At 45.1% G+C, this 19,443-nt stretch overlaps 1 protein-coding gene and 1 pseudogene across 1 annotated transcript; both read left to right on the top strand.

The window, feature by feature from the left end:
* The first annotated feature begins 5,679 nt into the window (after nt 1-5,679).
* On the top strand, nt 5,680-7,031 carry LOC120023768 (annotated as a pseudogene).
* Nucleotides 7,032-9,700: 2,669 nt separating this feature from the next.
* Nucleotides 9,701-13,794, top strand: LOC120023350. The gene is made up of 3 exons (XM_038967360.1): nt 9,701-10,133; nt 11,781-11,852; nt 12,108-13,794. Exons 1-3 carry the CDS (start codon nt 9,701-9,703, stop codon nt 13,700-13,702), a joined length of 2,100 nt encoding a protein of 699 aa, XP_038823288.1. The 3' UTR covers nt 13,703-13,794.
* The last annotated feature ends 5,649 nt before the right edge of the window (nt 13,795-19,443 follow it).

Below are 19,443 nucleotides of genomic sequence, written 5' to 3'. Positions count from 1 at the left end.
GCCTAGGCTTACCGTTGATATAGGACTGAATAATTTGAATATGTTTGGAAGAGTGTCTTTGGTAACCGGACAAGAGGCGCTCTTTGAAAATGGGGATGGATACAAGCCGAATGGAGTAGCCTATGCACTGTAGACAGGCCTCTGTGAATTGTGAATAATGCAAAAGCATGATGGCAAAAGCTGACGAATAAACCATTTTAGAAACCTTTTATGGATAGGCTACTTGAATACTGCATGGCCAGCTTTTGTTATAGTAGGGTAAGTGTGCTGCCATCCTGTTAGAAGGTAACAGATTATTTTATTACAAATGGTTAAGATGGATTTTCATTGTGTTCCATGGTGTTATTTGCCCCCTAGTGGAGCTTTCTGGTACTTAGAATGTACGCAAACAGGAAGTAGAGAATTCGTTCTGCACGCATAGAAGCAGCTAAAAACAACGCTACGGTGCAAGTCTTTCAGTGTAGTTATTTCTTGTCACGCTTCAGCCTTGGAAAATATTTGTTTGTAAGTTCGATTCAAGCATTTAGCTAATGATGATAATCTTGTTATTGAGAGTTTCTTACATATCAATGTTGGTTGGTTGCATTTACTCACACAAATTGCAATGCTTTTCATGTATGCCGTTAGCTGTATTACTTTGCTCGTGCGTCATGCAAACGAATTGTAAAATATACAATACTGTAGTTTTGTTACCGATTCTAGTGTAATATGCTTTGTTATTCTACATAGATGGTTGTACATTATTAGAGTAATGAAAGGAGTTAGTCAATTACCATATGAGTAGCAATTAGCTATATGGTTTGGCATCATGCCAGATGCATGGTACCTTAGCACGTGCTTTCTATTCATGCAACTTCAAATGTATAATGTACAGCTACAGTATGTCGGTCTGAATTGAATACTAAAGTATATTCTTTTCTGTATTTTGCAGTTTTACAACTTAAACGTTTTCAATATATTCATTCAAGAAAAGTCACGCCTTGGGAGTTTTATTGAAGACTTAGTTGTTAGCTATCTGTCTAGTTTTGCATGGGAACGCAACTCAAGGGCAGAATAGTAAAAAAACATCATCACGGCGGGCTCAAGCTCAAGAATAACCACACACGGTGGTTTGTTTCTACATTCATCAGCCAACAAAGCCTCTGTTCCTATGGAAGACCAGCAGTCTACCGTACAACAACCAGAGCCAAGAGTTCGACAGAGAGAGATGGAGGAGCCTCTTCAGCACACTGGGACCAAGTCTCAATCTACAAGATCATCAAAACAGTCATGCAGATCTTCAACGGCGAGTTCTGCAGCCATCAAAGCACGCGCCAAGGCAGACGCAGCGCGTGCACAAGTCTCCTATGCTGAGAAGGAAGCTTCTGTGATGAAGCAAAAAGCTGACCTCGAGGCAAGTTTATATGTTCTCCAATTTGAGAGAACAGCTGCTGCTGCATTGGCTGAAGCTGCAGCCTTTGAAGAAGCTGTAGAATCAGAACACAGAGAACTTCGCAAAGAACTAGACACAGGGACACAGCCCTTAAGTCCAGTCCAGCGTACTTGTGAGTATGTGCAACAACATGCTAGGCCCTACTTTGCTGAACTTCCATTTGAAGTGGAGAAACAAGAGCTTAGTGTTGACCCAGCTACATGCCATAATCCAGAAAGTAGCAAACAACAGAGCATGAGCAGAGACTCTCCGTTCAAAAGAAATGAACAGCAGCATGGTGTAAATGGGAAACAAGCCCACTTCCAGTCACACACACACAGCGTCCCTGAGTCACAAGTGGCACCAGACCTCATCAAGTACCTCCTACGCCGTGAGATGGTGAGTTCCGGACTCCTGAAGTTTGATGATCGCCCTGAAAATTATTGGGCATGGAAAGCATCCTTTCTCAATGCGATCAGAGACTTGAATTTATCAGCCAGGGAAGAGTTAGATCTAATTACCAAGTGGCTAGGGGCAGAGTCGTCTGAGCAAGCAAACAGAATTAGATCTGTCCATATTTTCAACGCAACAGCAGGGCTTAACATGGTCTGGCAACGACTAGAAGAGTGCTATGGTACACCCGAAGTGATCGAGAATGCACTGTTGAAGAAAATTGATGATTTTCCAAAACTGGCTAACAAAGACAATCACAAACTAAGAGAACTAGGTGACATTCTTCTCGAACTGGAGTGTGCTAAAGTAGAAGGGTACCTTCCAGGCCTCGCTTATCTGGACACATCTCGGGGGGTAAACCCTATAGTAGAGAAACTTCCATTCAGTTTACAAGAAAAATGGATTGCACAGGGATCCAAATACAAGGAGGACTATCGGGTAGCATTCCCACCATTCTCGTTCTTCTCGAGATTCATCAGGAACCAGGCGAAAACTAGAAACGACCCCAGTTTCACCCTCTACACCTCAACTAACCAGGTGTCTATGAAAAGTGAGAAACCTGCCAGGTACAGCAGCAAGACACCTGTGACTGTATACAAAACCGATGTGTCATCTGAGCCCTCAGACCACCAAACCAAACCCAGTAAGACAAAGATTGAAAACCCTGACCATCACTGCCCGATACATAACAAACCTCATCCTCTTAAAAAGTGTCGTGGGTTTAGATACAAAACTCTAGATGAGCGCAAATCATATCTCAAAGAGAATGGAATTTGTTTCCGATGTTGTGGGTCAACTCAGCACAGAGCTAAAGACTGTAAGGTGTCAATCAAGTGCTCTGAGTGCGACAGCGACAGACATCTTGCTGCTCTGCATCCAGGCCCAGCCCCTTCAAATACAGACACTGCTACAGCAGAGAAAGAGCATGGCGGGGAGCAAGGTGACGATGCTCTTCTATCTGTCACCTCAAAGTGTACGGAGATCTGTGGTGAGGCAGTTAATCCAAGATCATGTTCAAAAATATGCCTAGTTAAAGCTTATCCGGCTGGGAAAAGAGAGAAAGCTGTCAAAATGTATGTAGTGCTTGATGAACAGAGTAACAAATCTCTGGCCAAGACAGAGTTTTTCAATCTCTTCAACATCAATGACAACTCTGCTCCATACACCATGAAGACCTGTTCTGGGGTAACAGAGACTTCAGGCAGGAGAGCCGTCAACTTCATGGTGGAGTCTATAGACGGACACATGCAGCTATCTCTCCCTACTCTGATAGAGTGTGATATGATGCCAGACGATAGGACGGAGATTCCCTCCCCCGACATTGCGTATCATCATCCCCATCTGCAACCAGTTATGGACAAAATTCCAGCTGTGGACCCAGACGCTCCCATCCTCCTGCTCTTAGGACGAGACATCTTAAGGGTACACAAGGTACGAGAGCAAATCAATGGGCCCCACGACACTCCTTATGCACAGCGACTCGACCTCGGGTGGGTCATCGTGGGTGAGGTCTGTCTGGGAACAGCTCACCGACCAGCCAATGTTAACGTGTTCAGGACAAACATACTTCAAAATGGTCGCACATCCTATCTGAGCCCTTGCCCTGACATCATCCAGGTAAAAGAGAACTACAACAGCGTAGCTCAGAAACACATCTCTCCCTCTACAGTGCACTCAAGAGATCCGAGCACAACTGTGAACACAGACAGCCTGGGATGTTCCGTGTTCGACAAAACACAAGACGATGATAAACCAGCACCATCAGTGGAGGACAAAGCCTTTTTGGACATTATGGACAAACAGGTTTTCCAGGATGATGGAAACAACTGGGTGGCTCCACTACCCTTTCGCCCCACTAGACGTCGCCTTCCTAATAACAGGGAGCAGGCCATAAACCGTCTCACATCACTTCGCAGGACGTTAGACAAAAAGCCTGACATGAAGCGTCATTTTATTGACTTCATGCAAAAGATGCTGGATAACGACCAAGCCGAACCTTCACCGCCACTAGAGGGAGACAAAGAATGTTGGTATCTACCCATATTTGGTGTTTACCATCCACAAAAGCCTGATCAAATAAGAGTAGTATTTGACTCCAGTGCTAAGTGTCAAGGCGTGTCACTTAACGATGTTCTGCTCAGTGGTCCAGACTTAAACAACACACTCTTGGGTGTCCTAATGCGCTTCCGCAAGGATTGCATTGCACTAACAGCAGATGTGCAACAAATGTTTTACTGTTTTGGTGTACGTGAAGATCACAGAGATTACTTAAGGTTTCTCTGGTATGAAGACAACAATCCAGATAGAAACATAACTGAGTACAGGATGAAAGTCCATGTATTTGGGAACAGCCCTTCACCAGCCGTAGCCATCTACTGCATGAGACGAGCAGCGCTACAGGGTGAGAAGGAACACGGATCAGAACCCAAGCAATATGTAGTGAGGAACTTCTACGTCGATGATGGGCTGACATCAATAGCTACTACAGAAGAAGCTATCAACATTCTAAGAAAAACACAAGCAATGTTGGCGGAGTCCAACATGAAACTACACAAGATTGCATCCAATAGCAAAACAGTTATGGAAGCCTTCCCTATGGAGGACCGTGCAAAAGACTTAAAAGATCTGAACCTAGGAGTGGATCCTCTCCCCTTTCAACGGAGTCTGGGACTTTCCTGGAACCTGGAAACAGACAGCTTCTCATTCCAGGTGTCCCACAATGAGAAGCCTTTTACGCGGAGAGGCATCCTGTCCACAGTGAATAGTCTTTATGACCCCCTTGGGTTCGTGGCTCCAATAACAATGCAAGGTAAAGCCTTAATCAGAGAACTCTCTTCTGATCAGAGTGAGTGGGATGCCCCTCTTCCCCCAGAAAAATAAGAGAAATGGAACATGTGGAAGGAATCTTTGATGGAGTTGGAACATATGTATATTCAGCGGACCTACATCCCAGTCTCCTTGTCTACCACTCAAAGAAGAGAGCTACACATCTTCTCGGATGCCTCTACAGTAGCCATAGGAGCGGTAGCCTACCTGAGAGTTATTGACTCGGAAGGTCAATGCCATGTTGGATTTGTCATGGGGAAATCAAAATTGGCCCCTCGTCCGGCCCACACTATCCCACGCCTAGAACTGTGTGCGGCTTTGCTAGCTGTTGAGATGTATGAACTGATCAGAGACGAAATGGACATTGATGTAAATGCGGCCAAGTTCTACACAGACAGTAAGATAGTTCTCGGTTACATCCACAATGTCACCAAAAGATTCTATGTGTATGTTGCCAATAGGGTAACTCGCATCAGGAAGTCTACCCATCCAGATCAGTGGTGTTATGTAAACACTGACAGCAATCCAGCAGACCATGCAACCAGGCCTATACTTGCTGCGCTCTTAAAGTACACCAGTTGGTTCTCAGGTCCACCTTTCCTGATCCAAACAAACTCAAGTGAGCCTGAGAACATAAATTTTGACCTTGTAGAGCCTCACACAGACGCAGAGATTCGACCAGACGTCACTGTCTTCGCCTCTAAGGTTTCTGGAGCTCAACTCGGCTCTCATCGCTTTGAGAGGTTCTCAAGCTGGAAAGCTCTCAATCGAGCCACAGCACGACTCATTCATGTTGCCAGATCCTTCCATGAAGGTGCGGACAACACCAGCTGCAGAGGCTGGCATGACTGTAATAAACCATGCGGTACAAGTGAGTTGTCACAAGCCAAAACAGCAATCATTCACTGTGTGCAACATGAAGCCTTCAGAGAGGAATTCAAATGCCTTTAAAAAGGAAAAGAGTTCCCTAAACAAAGTACACTCAAAAAGCTGAACCCAGTGATTGATGAGGATGGGTTGCTGAGGGTGGGAGGCCGCTTATCCTCCGCCGACATGTCACAAGACGAAAAACATCCTCTCATCATCCCACGGACACATCATGTCGCCACCCTGCTGGTAAGACATTATCACGAGCAAGTGGCTCACCAGGGCCGTCATTTTTCAGATGGAGCTATTCGAGCAGCAGGCTTCTGGATTATTGGGAGCAAACGTCTGGTCTCTGGTATCATTCACAAGTGTGTCACCTGCCGCAAGGTTAGAGGAAGGTTAGTTGACCAAAAGATGGCTGACTTGCCTGCAGACAGACTCTCATCTGAACCACCATTCACCAGCGTTGGACTTGATGTGTTTGGACCATGGAATGTCATAACTCGTCGCACTAGAGGTGGTAGTGCAGACTCCAAGCGCTGGGCGGTGCTCTTTACATGTATGTCTACTAGAGCAGTCCATATCGAGCTCATCGAATCCATGTCCACATCCAGCTTCATCAACGCGCTGAGGCGTTTTTTCTCTATCCGTGGTCCAGCAAAAGTGCTACGCTCTGATCGAGGTACAAACTTTATAGGTGCCTGCAGGGAACTGGGTATCGACACAAATGACTCAGAACTGACTAAATACCTCTCAGATAAGGGATGTACTTGGATATTTAATCCTCCACACTCGTCTCATATGGGTGGTTCTTGGGAGAGACTCATTGGGGTTGCCAGACGTATCCTTGATGCTATGCTGTTTCAGACGGGCTCCACTCGTCTCACACATGAGGTCTTGAGCACTCTTATGTCTGAAGTTATGGCAATAATCAATGCGAGACCCCTATAGTGTCAGTGTCAACCGACCCTGACATGCCTGCCATTCTCACACCCTCAATGTTACTGACACACAAGACCAGCGCTACCTCAGCCCCTTCTGGATACTTCAGCATGAACGACCTTCATGGAAAACAGTGGAAGCAAGTCCAGTGTCTCGCTGACACCTTTTGGAAAAGGTGGAGACAGGAGTACCTGACAACGCTGCAGAGACGCAGAAAATGGACAGCAGAAAAGCCAAATGTAAAAGTGGGAGACGTTGTCTTATTGAAAGACAGTCAGGCACACAGAAATGACTGGCCAGTCGGGCTTGTGGTCAAAACCTTTCCCAGTACTGACAAAAAGGTTAGGAAAGTAGAACTAAAAATTGTCAAGCAAGGAGCTGCTAAGGTGTTTCTGAGACCAATCTCAGAGATTGTTGTTCTTCTTTCTGAAGCATCCTAGAGACAAAAGATACAAATAGAAAGGACATTATTTGTTTCTTGATATGTTTTATTTCATAGTGGCACAATTTCATTATACCAGGCGGGGAGTGTGCTGCCATCCTGTTAGAAGGTAACAGATTATTTTATTACAAATGGTTAAGATGGATTTTCATTGTGTTCCATGGTGTTATTTGCCCCCTAGTGGAGCTTTCTGGTACTTAGAATGTACGCAAACAGGAAGTAGAGAATTCGTTCTGCACGCATAGAAGCAGCTAAAAACAACGCTACGGTGCAAGTCTTTCAGTGTAGTTATTTCTTGTCACGCTTCAGCCTTGGAAAATATTTGTTTGTAAGTTCGATTCAAGCATTTAGCTAATGATGATAATCTTGTTATTGAGAGTTTCTTACATATCAATGTTGGTTGGTTGCATTTACTCACACAAATTGCAATGCTTTTCATGTATGCCGTTAGCTGTATTACTTTGCTCGTGCGTCATGCAAACGAATTGTAAAATATACAATACTGTAGTTTTGTTACCGATTCTAGTGTAATATGCTTTGTTATTCTACATAGATGGTTGTACATTATTAGAGTAATGAAAGGAGTTAGTCAATTACCATATGAGTAGCAATTAGCTATATGGTTTGGCATCATGCCAGATGCATGGTACCTTAGCACGTGCTTTCTATTCATGCAACTTCAAATGTATAATGTACAGCTACAGTATGTCGGTCTGAATTGAATACTAAAGTATATTCTTTTCTGTATTTTGCAGTTTTACAACTTAAACGTTTTCAATATATTCATTCAAGAAAAGTCACGCCTTGGGAGTTTTATTGAAGACTTAGTTGTTAGCTATCTGTCTAGTTTTGCATGGGAACGCAACTCAAGGGCAGAATAGTAAAAAAACATCATCACGGCGGGCTCAAGCTCAAGAATAACCACACACGGTGGTTTGTTTCTACATTCATCAGCCAACAAAGCCTCTGTTCCTATGGAAGACCAGCAGTCTACCGTACAACAACCAGAGCCAAGAGTTCGACAGAGAGAGATGGAGGAGCCTCTTCAGCACACTGGGACCAAGTCTCAATCTACAAGATCATCAAAACAGTCATGCAGATCTTCAACGGCGAGTTCTGCAGCCATCAAAGCACGCGCCAAGGCAGACGCAGCGCGTGCACAAGTCTCCTATGCTGAGAAGGAAGCTTCTGTGATGAAGCAAAAAGCTGACCTCGAGGCAAGTTTATATGTTCTCCAATTTGAGAGAACAGCTGCTGCTGCATTGGCTGAAGCTGCAGCCTTTGAAGAAGCTGTAGAATCAGAACACAGAGAACTTCGCAAAGAACTAGACACAGGGACACAGCCCTTAAGTCCAGTCCAGCGTACTTGTGAGTATGTGCAACAACATGCTAGGCCCTACTTTGCTGAACTTCCATTTGAAGTGGAGAAACAAGAGCTTAGTGTTGACCCAGCTACATGCCATAATCCAGAAAGTAGCAAACAACAGAGCATGAGCAGAGACTCTCCGTTCAAAAGAAATGAACAGCAGCATGGTGTAAATGGGAAACAAGCCCACTTCCAGTCACACACACACAGCGTCCCTGAGTCACAAGTGGCACCAGACCTCATCAAGTACCTCCTACGCCGTGAGATGGTGAGTTCCGGACTCCTGAAGTTTGATGATCGCCCTGAAAATTATTGGGCATGGAAAGCATCCTTTCTCAATGCGATCAGAGACTTGAATTTATCAGCCAGGGAAGAGTTAGATCTAATTACCAAGTGGCTAGGGGCAGAGTCGTCTGAGCAAGCAAACAGAATTAGATCTGTCCATATTTTCAACGCAACAGCAGGGCTTAACATGGTCTGGCAACGACTAGAAGAGTGCTATGGTACACCCGAAGTGATCGAGAATGCACTGTTGAAGAAAATTGATGATTTTCCAAAACTGGCTAACAAAGACAATCACAAACTAAGAGAACTAGGTGACATTCTTCTCGAACTGGAGTGTGCTAAAGTAGAAGGGTACCTTCCAGGCCTCGCTTATCTGGACACATCTCGGGGGGTAAACCCTATAGTAGAGAAACTTCCATTCAGTTTACAAGAAAAATGGATTGCACAGGGATCCAAATACAAGGAGGACTATCGGGTAGCATTCCCACCATTCTCGTTCTTCTCGAGATTCATCAGGAACCAGGCGAAAACTAGAAACGACCCCAGTTTCACCCTCTACACCTCAACTAACCAGGTGTCTATGAAAAGTGAGAAACCTGCCAGGTACAGCAGCAAGACACCTGTGACTGTATACAAAACCGATGTGTCATCTGAGCCCTCAGACCACCAAACCAAACCCAGTAAGACAAAGATTGAAAACCCTGACCATCACTGCCCGATACATAACAAACCTCATCCTCTTAAAAAGTGTCGTGGGTTTAGATACAAAACTCTAGATGAGCGCAAATCATATCTCAAAGAGAATGGAATTTGTTTCCGATGTTGTGGGTCAACTCAGCACAGAGCTAAAGACTGTAAGGTGTCAATCAAGTGCTCTGAGTGCGACAGCGACAGACATCTTGCTGCTCTGCATCCAGGCCCAGCCCCTTCAAATACAGACACTGCTACAGCAGAGAAAGAGCATGGCGGGGAGCAAGGTGACGATGCTCTTCTATCTGTCACCTCAAAGTGTACGGAGATCTGTGGTGAGGCAGTTAATCCAAGATCATGTTCAAAAATATGCCTAGTTAAAGCTTATCCGGCTGGGAAAAGAGAGAAAGCTGTCAAAATGTATGTAGTGCTTGATGAACAGAGTAACAAATCTCTGGCCAAGACAGAGTTTTTCAATCTCTTCAACATCAATGACAACTCTGCTCCATACACCATGAAGACCTGTTCTGGGGTAACAGAGACTTCAGGCAGGAGAGCCGTCAACTTCATGGTGGAGTCTATAGACGGACACATGCAGCTATCTCTCCCTACTCTGATAGAGTGTGATATGATGCCAGACGATAGGACGGAGATTCCCTCCCCCGACATTGCGTATCATCATCCCCATCTGCAACCAGTTATGGACAAAATTCCAGCTGTGGACCCAGACGCTCCCATCCTCCTGCTCTTAGGACGAGACATCTTAAGGGTACACAAGGTACGAGAGCAAATCAATGGGCCCCACGACACTCCTTATGCACAGCGACTCGACCTCGGGTGGGTCATCGTGGGTGAGGTCTGTCTGGGAACAGCTCACCGACCAGCCAATGTTAACGTGTTCAGGACAAACATACTTCAAAATGGTCGCACATCCTATCTGAGCCCTTGCCCTGACATCATCCAGGTAAAAGAGAACTACAACAGCGTAGCTCAGAAACACATCTCTCCCTCTACAGTGCACTCAAGAGATCCGAGCACAACTGTGAACACAGACAGCCTGGGATGTTCCGTGTTCGACAAAACACAAGACGATGATAAACCAGCACCATCAGTGGAGGACAAAGCCTTTTTGGACATTATGGACAAACAGGTTTTCCAGGATGATGGAAACAACTGGGTGGCTCCACTACCCTTTCGCCCCACTAGACGTCGCCTTCCTAATAACAGGGAGCAGGCCATAAACCGTCTCACATCACTTCGCAGGACGTTAGACAAAAAGCCTGACATGAAGCGTCATTTTATTGACTTCATGCAAAAGATGCTGGATAACGACCAAGCCGAACCTTCACCGCCACTAGAGGGAGACAAAGAATGTTGGTATCTACCCATATTTGGTGTTTACCATCCACAAAAGCCTGATCAAATAAGAGTAGTATTTGACTCCAGTGCTAAGTGTCAAGGCGTGTCACTTAACGATGTTCTGCTCAGTGGTCCAGACTTAAACAACACACTCTTGGGTGTCCTAATGCGCTTCCGCAAGGATTGCATTGCACTAACAGCAGATGTGCAACAAATGTTTTACTGTTTTGGTGTACGTGAAGATCACAGAGATTACTTAAGGTTTCTCTGGTATGAAGACAACAATCCAGATAGAAACATAACTGAGTACAGGATGAAAGTCCATGTATTTGGGAACAGCCCTTCACCAGCCGTAGCCATCTACTGCATGAGACGAGCAGCGCTACAGGGTGAGAAGGAACACGGATCAGAACCCAAGCAATATGTAGTGAGGAACTTCTACGTCGATGATGGGCTGACATCAATAGCTACTACAGAAGAAGCTATCAACATTCTAAGAAAAACACAAGCAATGTTGGCGGAGTCCAACATGAAACTACACAAGATTGCATCCAATAGCAAAACAGTTATGGAAGCCTTCCCTATGGAGGACCGTGCAAAAGACTTAAAAGATCTGAACCTAGGAGTGGATCCTCTCCCCTTTCAACGGAGTCTGGGACTTTCCTGGAACCTGGAAACAGACAGCTTCTCATTCCAGGTGTCCCACAATGAGAAGCCTTTTACGCGGAGAGGCATCCTGTCCACAGTGAATAGTCTTTATGACCCCCTTGGGTTCGTGGCTCCAATAACAATGCAAGGTAAAGCCTTAATCAGAGAACTCTCTTCTGATCAGAGTGAGTGGGATGCCCCTCTTCCCCCAGAAAAATAAGAGAAATGGAACATGTGGAAGGAATCTTTGATGGAGTTGGAACATATGTATATTCAGCGGACCTACATCCCAGTCTCCTTGTCTACCACTCAAAGAAGAGAGCTACACATCTTCTCGGATGCCTCTACAGTAGCCATAGGAGCGGTAGCCTACCTGAGAGTTATTGACTCGGAAGGTCAATGCCATGTTGGATTTGTCATGGGGAAATCAAAATTGGCCCCTCGTCCGGCCCACACTATCCCACGCCTAGAACTGTGTGCGGCTTTGCTAGCTGTTGAGATGTATGAACTGATCAGAGACGAAATGGACATTGATGTAAATGCGGCCAAGTTCTACACAGACAGTAAGATAGTTCTCGGTTACATCCACAATGTCACCAAAAGATTCTATGTGTATGTTGCCAATAGGGTAACTCGCATCAGGAAGTCTACCCATCCAGATCAGTGGTGTTATGTAAACACTGACAGCAATCCAGCAGACCATGCAACCAGGCCTATACTTGCTGCGCTCTTAAAGTACACCAGTTGGTTCTCAGGTCCACCTTTCCTGATCCAAACAAACTCAAGTGAGCCTGAGAACATAAATTTTGACCTTGTAGAGCCTCACACAGACGCAGAGATTCGACCAGACGTCACTGTCTTCGCCTCTAAGGTTTCTGGAGCTCAACTCGGCTCTCATCGCTTTGAGAGGTTCTCAAGCTGGAAAGCTCTCAATCGAGCCACAGCACGACTCATTCATGTTGCCAGATCCTTCCATGAAGGTGCGGACAACACCAGCTGCAGAGGCTGGCATGACTGTAATAAACCATGCGGTACAAGTGAGTTGTCACAAGCCAAAACAGCAATCATTCACTGTGTGCAACATGAAGCCTTCAGAGAGGAATTCAAATGCCTTGAAAAAGGAAAAGAGTTCCCTAAACAAAGTACACTCAAAAAGCTGAACCCAGTGATTGATGAGGATGGGTTGCTGAGGGTGGGAGGCCGCTTATCCTCCGCCGACATGTCACAAGACGAAAAACATCCTCTCATCATCCCACGGACACATCATGTCGCCACCCTGCTGGTAAGACATTATCACGAGCAAGTGGCTCACCAGGGCCGTCATTTTTCAGATGGAGCTATTCGAGCAGCAGGCTTCTGGATTATTGGGAGCAAACGTCTGGTCTCTGGTATCATTCACAAGTGTGTCACCTGCCGCAAGGTTAGAGGAAGGTTAGTTGACCAAAAGATGGCTGACTTGCCTGCAGACAGACTCTCATCTGAACCACCATTCACCAGCGTTGGACTTGATGTGTTTGGACCATGGAATGTCATAACTCGTCGCACTAGAGGTGGTAGTGCAGACTCCAAGCGCTGGGCGGTGCTCTTTACATGTATGTCTACTAGAGCAGTCCATATCGAGCTCATCGAATCCATGTCCACATCCAGCTTCATCAACGCGCTGAGGCGTTTTTTCTCTATCCGTGGTCCAGCAAAAGTGCTACGCTCTGATCGAGGTACAAACTTTATAGGTGCCTGCAGGGAACTGGGTATCGACACAAATGACTCAGAACTGACTAAATACCTCTCAGATAAGGGATGTACTTGGATATTTAATCCTCCACACTCGTCTCATATGGGTGGTTCTTGGGAGAGACTCATTGGGGTTGCCAGACGTATCCTTGATGCTATGCTGTTTCAGACGGGCTCCACTCGTCTCACACATGAGGTCTTGAGCACTCTTATGTCTGAAGTTATGGCAATAATCAATGCGAGACCCCTAGTGTCAGTGTCAACCGACCCTGACATGCCTGCCATTCTCACACCCTCAATGTTACTGACACAAAAGACCAGCGCTACCTCAGCCCCTTCTGGATACTTCAGCATGAACGACCTTCATGGAAAACAGTGGAAGCAAGTCCAGTGTCTCGCTGACACCTTTTGGAAAAGGTGGAGACAGGAGTACCTGACAACGCTGCAGAGACGCAGAAAATGGACAGCAGAAAAGCCAAATGTAAAAGTGGGAGACGTTGTCTTATTGAAAGACAGTCAGGCACACAGAAATGACTGGCCAGTCGGGCTTGTGGTCAAAACCTTTCCCAGTACTGACAAAAAGGTTAGGAAAGTAGAACTAAAAATTGTCAAGCAAGGAGCTGCTAAGGTGTTTCTGAGACCAATCTCAGAGATTGTTGTTCTTCTTTCTGAAGCATCCTAGAGACAAAAGATACAAATAGAAAGGACATTATTTGTTTCTTGATATGTTTTATTTCATAGTGGCACAATTTCATTATACCAGGCGGGGAGTGTGCTGCCATCCTGTTAGAAGGTAACAGATTATTTTATTACAAATGGTTAAGATGGATTTTCATTGTGTTCCATGGTGTTATTTGCCCCCTAGTGGAGCTTTCTGGTACTTAGAATGTACGCAAACAGGAAGTAGAGAATTCGTTCTGCACGCATAGAAGCAGCTAAAAACAACGCTACGGTGCAAGTCTTTCAGTGTAGTTATTTCTTGTCACGCTTCAGCCTTGGAAAATATTTGTTTGTAAGTTCGATTCAAGCATTTAGCTAATGATGATAATCTTGTTATTGAGAGTTTCTTACATATCAATGTTGGTTGGTTGGTTGCATTTACTCACACAAATTGCAATGCTTTTCATGTATGCCGTTAGCTGTATTACTTTGCTCGTGCGTCATGCAAACGAATTGTAAAATATACAATACTGTAGTTTTGTTACCGATTCTAGTGTAATATGCTTTGTTATTCTACATAGATGGTTGTACATTATTAGAGTAATGAAAGGAGTTAGTCAATTACCATATGAGTAGCAATTAGCTATATGGTTTGGCATCATGCCAGATGCATGGTACCTTAGCACGTGCTTTCTATTCATGCAACTTCAAATGTATAATGTACAGCTACAGTATGTCGGTCTGAATTGAATACTAAAGTATATTCTTTTCTGTATTTTGCAGTTTTACAACTTAAACGTTTTCAATATATTCATTCAAGAAAAGTCACGCCTTGGGAGTTTTATTGAAGACTTAGTTGTTAGCTATCTGTCTAGTTTTGCATGGGAACGCAACTCAAGGGCAGAATAGTAAGGGTAGCCTATCACGTCTTGTTTTTTAATAAAAATGAAAAACAAGCCATTTTACAGGAAAATACCTTAAATGTTTCTAAATATGAGTGTCATCTCTCATTCCATGATGGGCATATAGCCTAAATGGAGGGTTTTTACGAACATCTAAAATAATAATAGGAGCTGGCTAAAATAATGACAAAAGGGGATTCTCAAACTTTATAGTTTAATAATGCTTTGGTGAATAATACTTTTGTCAAAGCGTTCTCACGAACCAAACCCTTTATGATAGTTTTTACACCTTGGCGAATGCATTGGGCAGGACAAAACAAACAGCCTTCATTGAGGAGGCTGTGCTTGGTTTTTAATCAAATCAAATGAAACAAAGAAAAAACTAATCTAAATACGAAGTACATGCACAAAAAGCACATCTTGTTCAATGTGCATATGGGCACTATGTGTACGGGCTGGAAAAGTTGTCCATGCCATATCCAAAATCCATGCCATATCCAACTGCGTTACTGTTAAGACCAGCTTTTGTTTGGTCTTGAATATCTGTACCAGCACTGCCTGAAATTGGCACTTTGGCACACGTTTTTAAGGACACACCTCAGATATTGCCACCCCTCCCACCTCAGCGCAAGCAAGCTCATATAACGAACAGTTCAGACGTCGAACTGAATAGAAATTAAGAGCAGGCTGGTACAGTTGAGAGCTTTTCTTGAAGTGCCAATTGGTTTCATACAACCACTCAACACTTAGACTTACGATGGTTTTGGGTCGAATTCAGGCATAACAGCGACTTCTCACAGAAGTTCTCCACCTGCAAATCCGAAACAATGATTGTGCTTCCGTTGTCGGTGTGGTAGCAAACATCCTTTATTTGCATGCAGTTAACACGTTAATATGCATTACCATATTGGAAGAACTACTCTGGCGAGCTGCATGAAACAGAGGGTAAAAGTCCTATGAGGCGCACTTAATTGCTTCTGATGGCACTCTATTCCCGCTCTCCCAAAAAGAAAGTTAATTTTTTTTGTTCAGTGTGGCGATACAGCGGTGTTTGAACTAGGGCTAAGACAGGTAAATGACCAATCCTGGTACTAGGGTTTGAAACCAGAAGAGCGTCAGCTTTAACAGGTCGAAATTGCAAACAAGCGTGCATTTGACAATTCCTCTGGCGTAACGCCAGCTGAAAATAGAGCCATTTGAGGAAAGTCAGTCCCAAACTCAACATTACTGCAAACTGAATTTGTCTGCGCCAAGAAACTGTTTTGACACAATGATTCATAGCTTATAAGGGCAGTACGCTCCTTTTTCAATTTCTCACACAAGGATGTTGAGGTCTGACAGAATAGGGCGTTCCCTCCCCTTTGGAATCTTAGATCATGTTTTTTTAGATAACCCTTGACAGCGGATTTTAGCTAATGGAATCTCCTCCTTAAAACCATGCGATTTGAATGTCTCCAATCGTTGGCTTGGCGTAATGCAGGGCTCTCCAACCTTGTTCCCGTAGAGCTATAGTCCTCTATGTTTTCACACCAACCCTAATCTAGCACACCTGATTCTAATAATTGGTTGGTTGTTAGGCTCAATCAATTTAGTTACAACTGGGGTTGGAGAAAGAAAAAAAAACTTACAGGAGGGTAGCTTTCCAGGAACAGGGTAGGAGAGCCCTGACCTGATGTATCTCATGTCGGGTGATACGCTCATTGGGGGACCTAGTCATGACCAGGGATCCTATTAAAATCTATTGTCATGACTATTAGAAGGCAATTACATTGACTCTCAATTACTTCTATTGCACTGACTAGATTTAATTAATCTACAGTTGCAAGAAAGAAGGGTCGTCATGCGATCTAAGAACATTTTATACTGTATATATGTAGTGTGGAAATTGACTGGCGGTAGTGTCGTCGAAAGGAATTGATCTACCAAAGAATTTCCATGGAACTTCCCCTCAATGCAGGTGTCTCTCCCTCAGTGGCACAGTCTCTCCACCATGAAACAACAGTTACAGCAGGGTATACAGATACTGCGTACCAATGACAGGAGGGAACGAGAGAGAATTATGATATTTATTAGGATCCTCATTAGCCGACGCAAATGGCAGCAGCTAGTCTTCCTGGGGTTCGAGTTATAACGACATGAAACCCTGGTGAGCTGACAGAGCTTCTCAGGGGAGAATGAGGAGACCAGTGCAAGCAACTATCAGCAAAGCCTGACTGACAAAGAAGCCAAGCCGCATGGGGAATCAACTGTGGTACCGAGACAATGGGGGGTGATCGGAGAGATGCTTCACACTGCCATTGTGCAGTGTTGGGGAGTAGTGAACTAAACTCAGCAAAAAAAGAAATGTCCTCTCACTGTCAACTGCGTTTATTTTCAGCAAACTTAACACGTGTAAATATTTGTATGACCATAAGATTCAACAACTGAGACATAAACTGAACAAGTTCCACAGACATGTGACTTACAGAAATGGAATAATGTGTCCCTGAACAAAGGGGGGGGGGTCAAAATCAAAAGAAACAGTCAGTATCTGGTGTGGCCACCAGCTGCATTAAGTACTGAAGTGCATCTCCTTCTCATGGACTGCACCAGATTTGCCAGTTCTTGCTGTGAGATGTTTCTTGCTGTGAGATGTTACCCCAGTCTTCCACCAAGGCACCTGCAAGTTCTGGGACATTTCTGTGGGGGAATGGCCCTAGCCCTCACCCTCCGAGCCAACAGGTCCCAGACGTGCTCAATGGGATTGAGATTTGGGCTCTTCGCTGGCCATGGCAGAACACTGACATTCCTGTCTTGCAGGAAATCACGCACAGAATGAGCAGTATGGCTGGTGGCATTGTCATGCTGGAGGGTCATGTCAGGATGATCCTGCAGGAAGGGTACCACATGAGGGAGGAAGATGTCTTCCCTGTAACGCGCAGTGTTGAGATTGCCTGCAATGACAACAAGCTTAGTCCGATGATGCTGTGAGACATCGCCCCAGACCATGACGGACCCTCCACCTCCAGATCGATCCCGCTCCAGAGTACAGGCCTCGGTGTAACACTCATTCCTTCGACGATAAACGCGAATCTGACCATCACCCCTGGTGAGACAATACCACGACTCGTCAGTGAAGATCACTTTTTGCCAGTCCTGTCTGGTCCAGCGATGGTGGGTTTGTGCCCATAGGCGACGTTGTTGCCTTACAATAGGCCTACAAGCCCTCAGTCCAGCCTCTCTCAGCCTATTGCGGATAGTCTGAGCACTGATGGAGGGATTGTGCGTTCCTGGTGTAACTCGGGCAGTTGTTGTTGCCATCCTGTACCTGTCCCACAGGTATGATGTTCGGATGTACCGATCCTGTGCAGGTGTTGTTACACGTAGTCTGCCACTGCGAGGACGATCAGCTACCTGTCCTGTCTCCCTGTAGAGCTGTCTTAGGCGTCTCACAGTACGGACATTGCAATTTATTGCCCTGGCCACATCTGCAGTCCTCATGCCTCCTTGCAGCATGCCTAAGGCACGTTCACGCAGATGAGCAGGGACCCTGGGCATATTTCTTTTGGTGTTTTTCAGAGTCAGTAGAAAGGCCTCTTTAGTGTCCTAAGTTTTCATAACTTTGACCTTGACTGCTGTTAGTGTCTTAACGACTGTTCCACAGGTGCATGTTCATTGTTTATGGTTCATTGAAAAAGCATAGGAAACAGTGTTTAAACCCTTTTACTATGAAGATCTGTTAAGTTATTTGGATTTTTACGAATTATCTTTGAAAGACAGGGTCCTGAAAAAGGGACGTTTCTTTTTTTGCTGAGTTTACATAAATTCAAATGTATTTATATAGCCCTTCTTACATCATCTGATATATCAAAGTGCTGTACAGAAACCCAGCCTAAAACCCCAAACAGCAAGCAATGCAGGTGTAGAAGCACGGTGGCTAGGAAAAACTCCCTAGAAAGGCCAAAACCTAGGAAGAAACCTAGAGAGGAACCAGGCTATGAGAGGTGGCCAGTCCTCTTCTGGCTGTGCCAGGTGGAGATTATAACAGAACATGGCCAAGATGTTCAAATGTTAATAAATTATCAGCATGGTCAAATAATAGTAATCACAGTGAACAGGTCAGGGTTCCATAGCCGCAGGCAGAACAGTTGAAACTGGAGCAGCAGCACGGCCAGGTGAACTGGGGACAACAAGGAGTCATCATGCCAGGTAGTCCTGAGGCATGGTCCCAGGGCTCAGGTCCTCCGAGAGAGAGAGAGAAAGAAAGAGAGAATTAGAGAGAGCATACTTAAATTTACACAGGACACCGGATAAGACAGGAGAAATACTCCAGATAAAACAGACAGACCCTAGCCCCCTGACACATAAACTACTGCAGCATACATACTGGAGGCTGAGACAGGAGGGGTCAGGAGACACTGTGGCCCCATCCGATGATACCCCCGGACAGGGCCAAACAGGCAGGATATAACCTCACCCACTTTGCCAAAGCACAGCCCCCGCACCACTAGAGGGATATCTTCAACCACCAACTTACCTCCTGAGACAAGGCCGAGTATAGCCCACAAAGATCTCCGTCACGGCACAACCCAAGGGGGGGCGCCAACCCAGATAGGAAGACCACGTCAGTGACTCAACCCACTCAAGTGACGCACCCCTCCCAGGGACGGCATGGAAGAGCACCAGTAAGCCAGTGACTCAGCCCCTGTAATAGGGTTAGAGGCAGAGAATCCCAGTGGAGAGAGGGGAACCGGCCAGGCAGAGACAGCAAGGGCGGTTCATTGCTCCAGTGCCTTTCCGTTCACCTTCACACTCCTGGGCCAGACTACACTCAATCATAGGACCTACTGAAGAGATGAGTCTTCAATAAAGACTTAAAGGT

This window comes from Salvelinus namaycush, chromosome 28 (genome assembly GCF_016432855.1).
Source record: "Salvelinus namaycush isolate Seneca chromosome 28, SaNama_1.0, whole genome shotgun sequence".
Lineage (NCBI taxonomy): Eukaryota > Metazoa > Chordata > Actinopteri > Salmoniformes > Salmonidae > Salvelinus > Salvelinus namaycush.
This window is presented reverse-complemented; position numbering and strand designations above follow the sequence as displayed.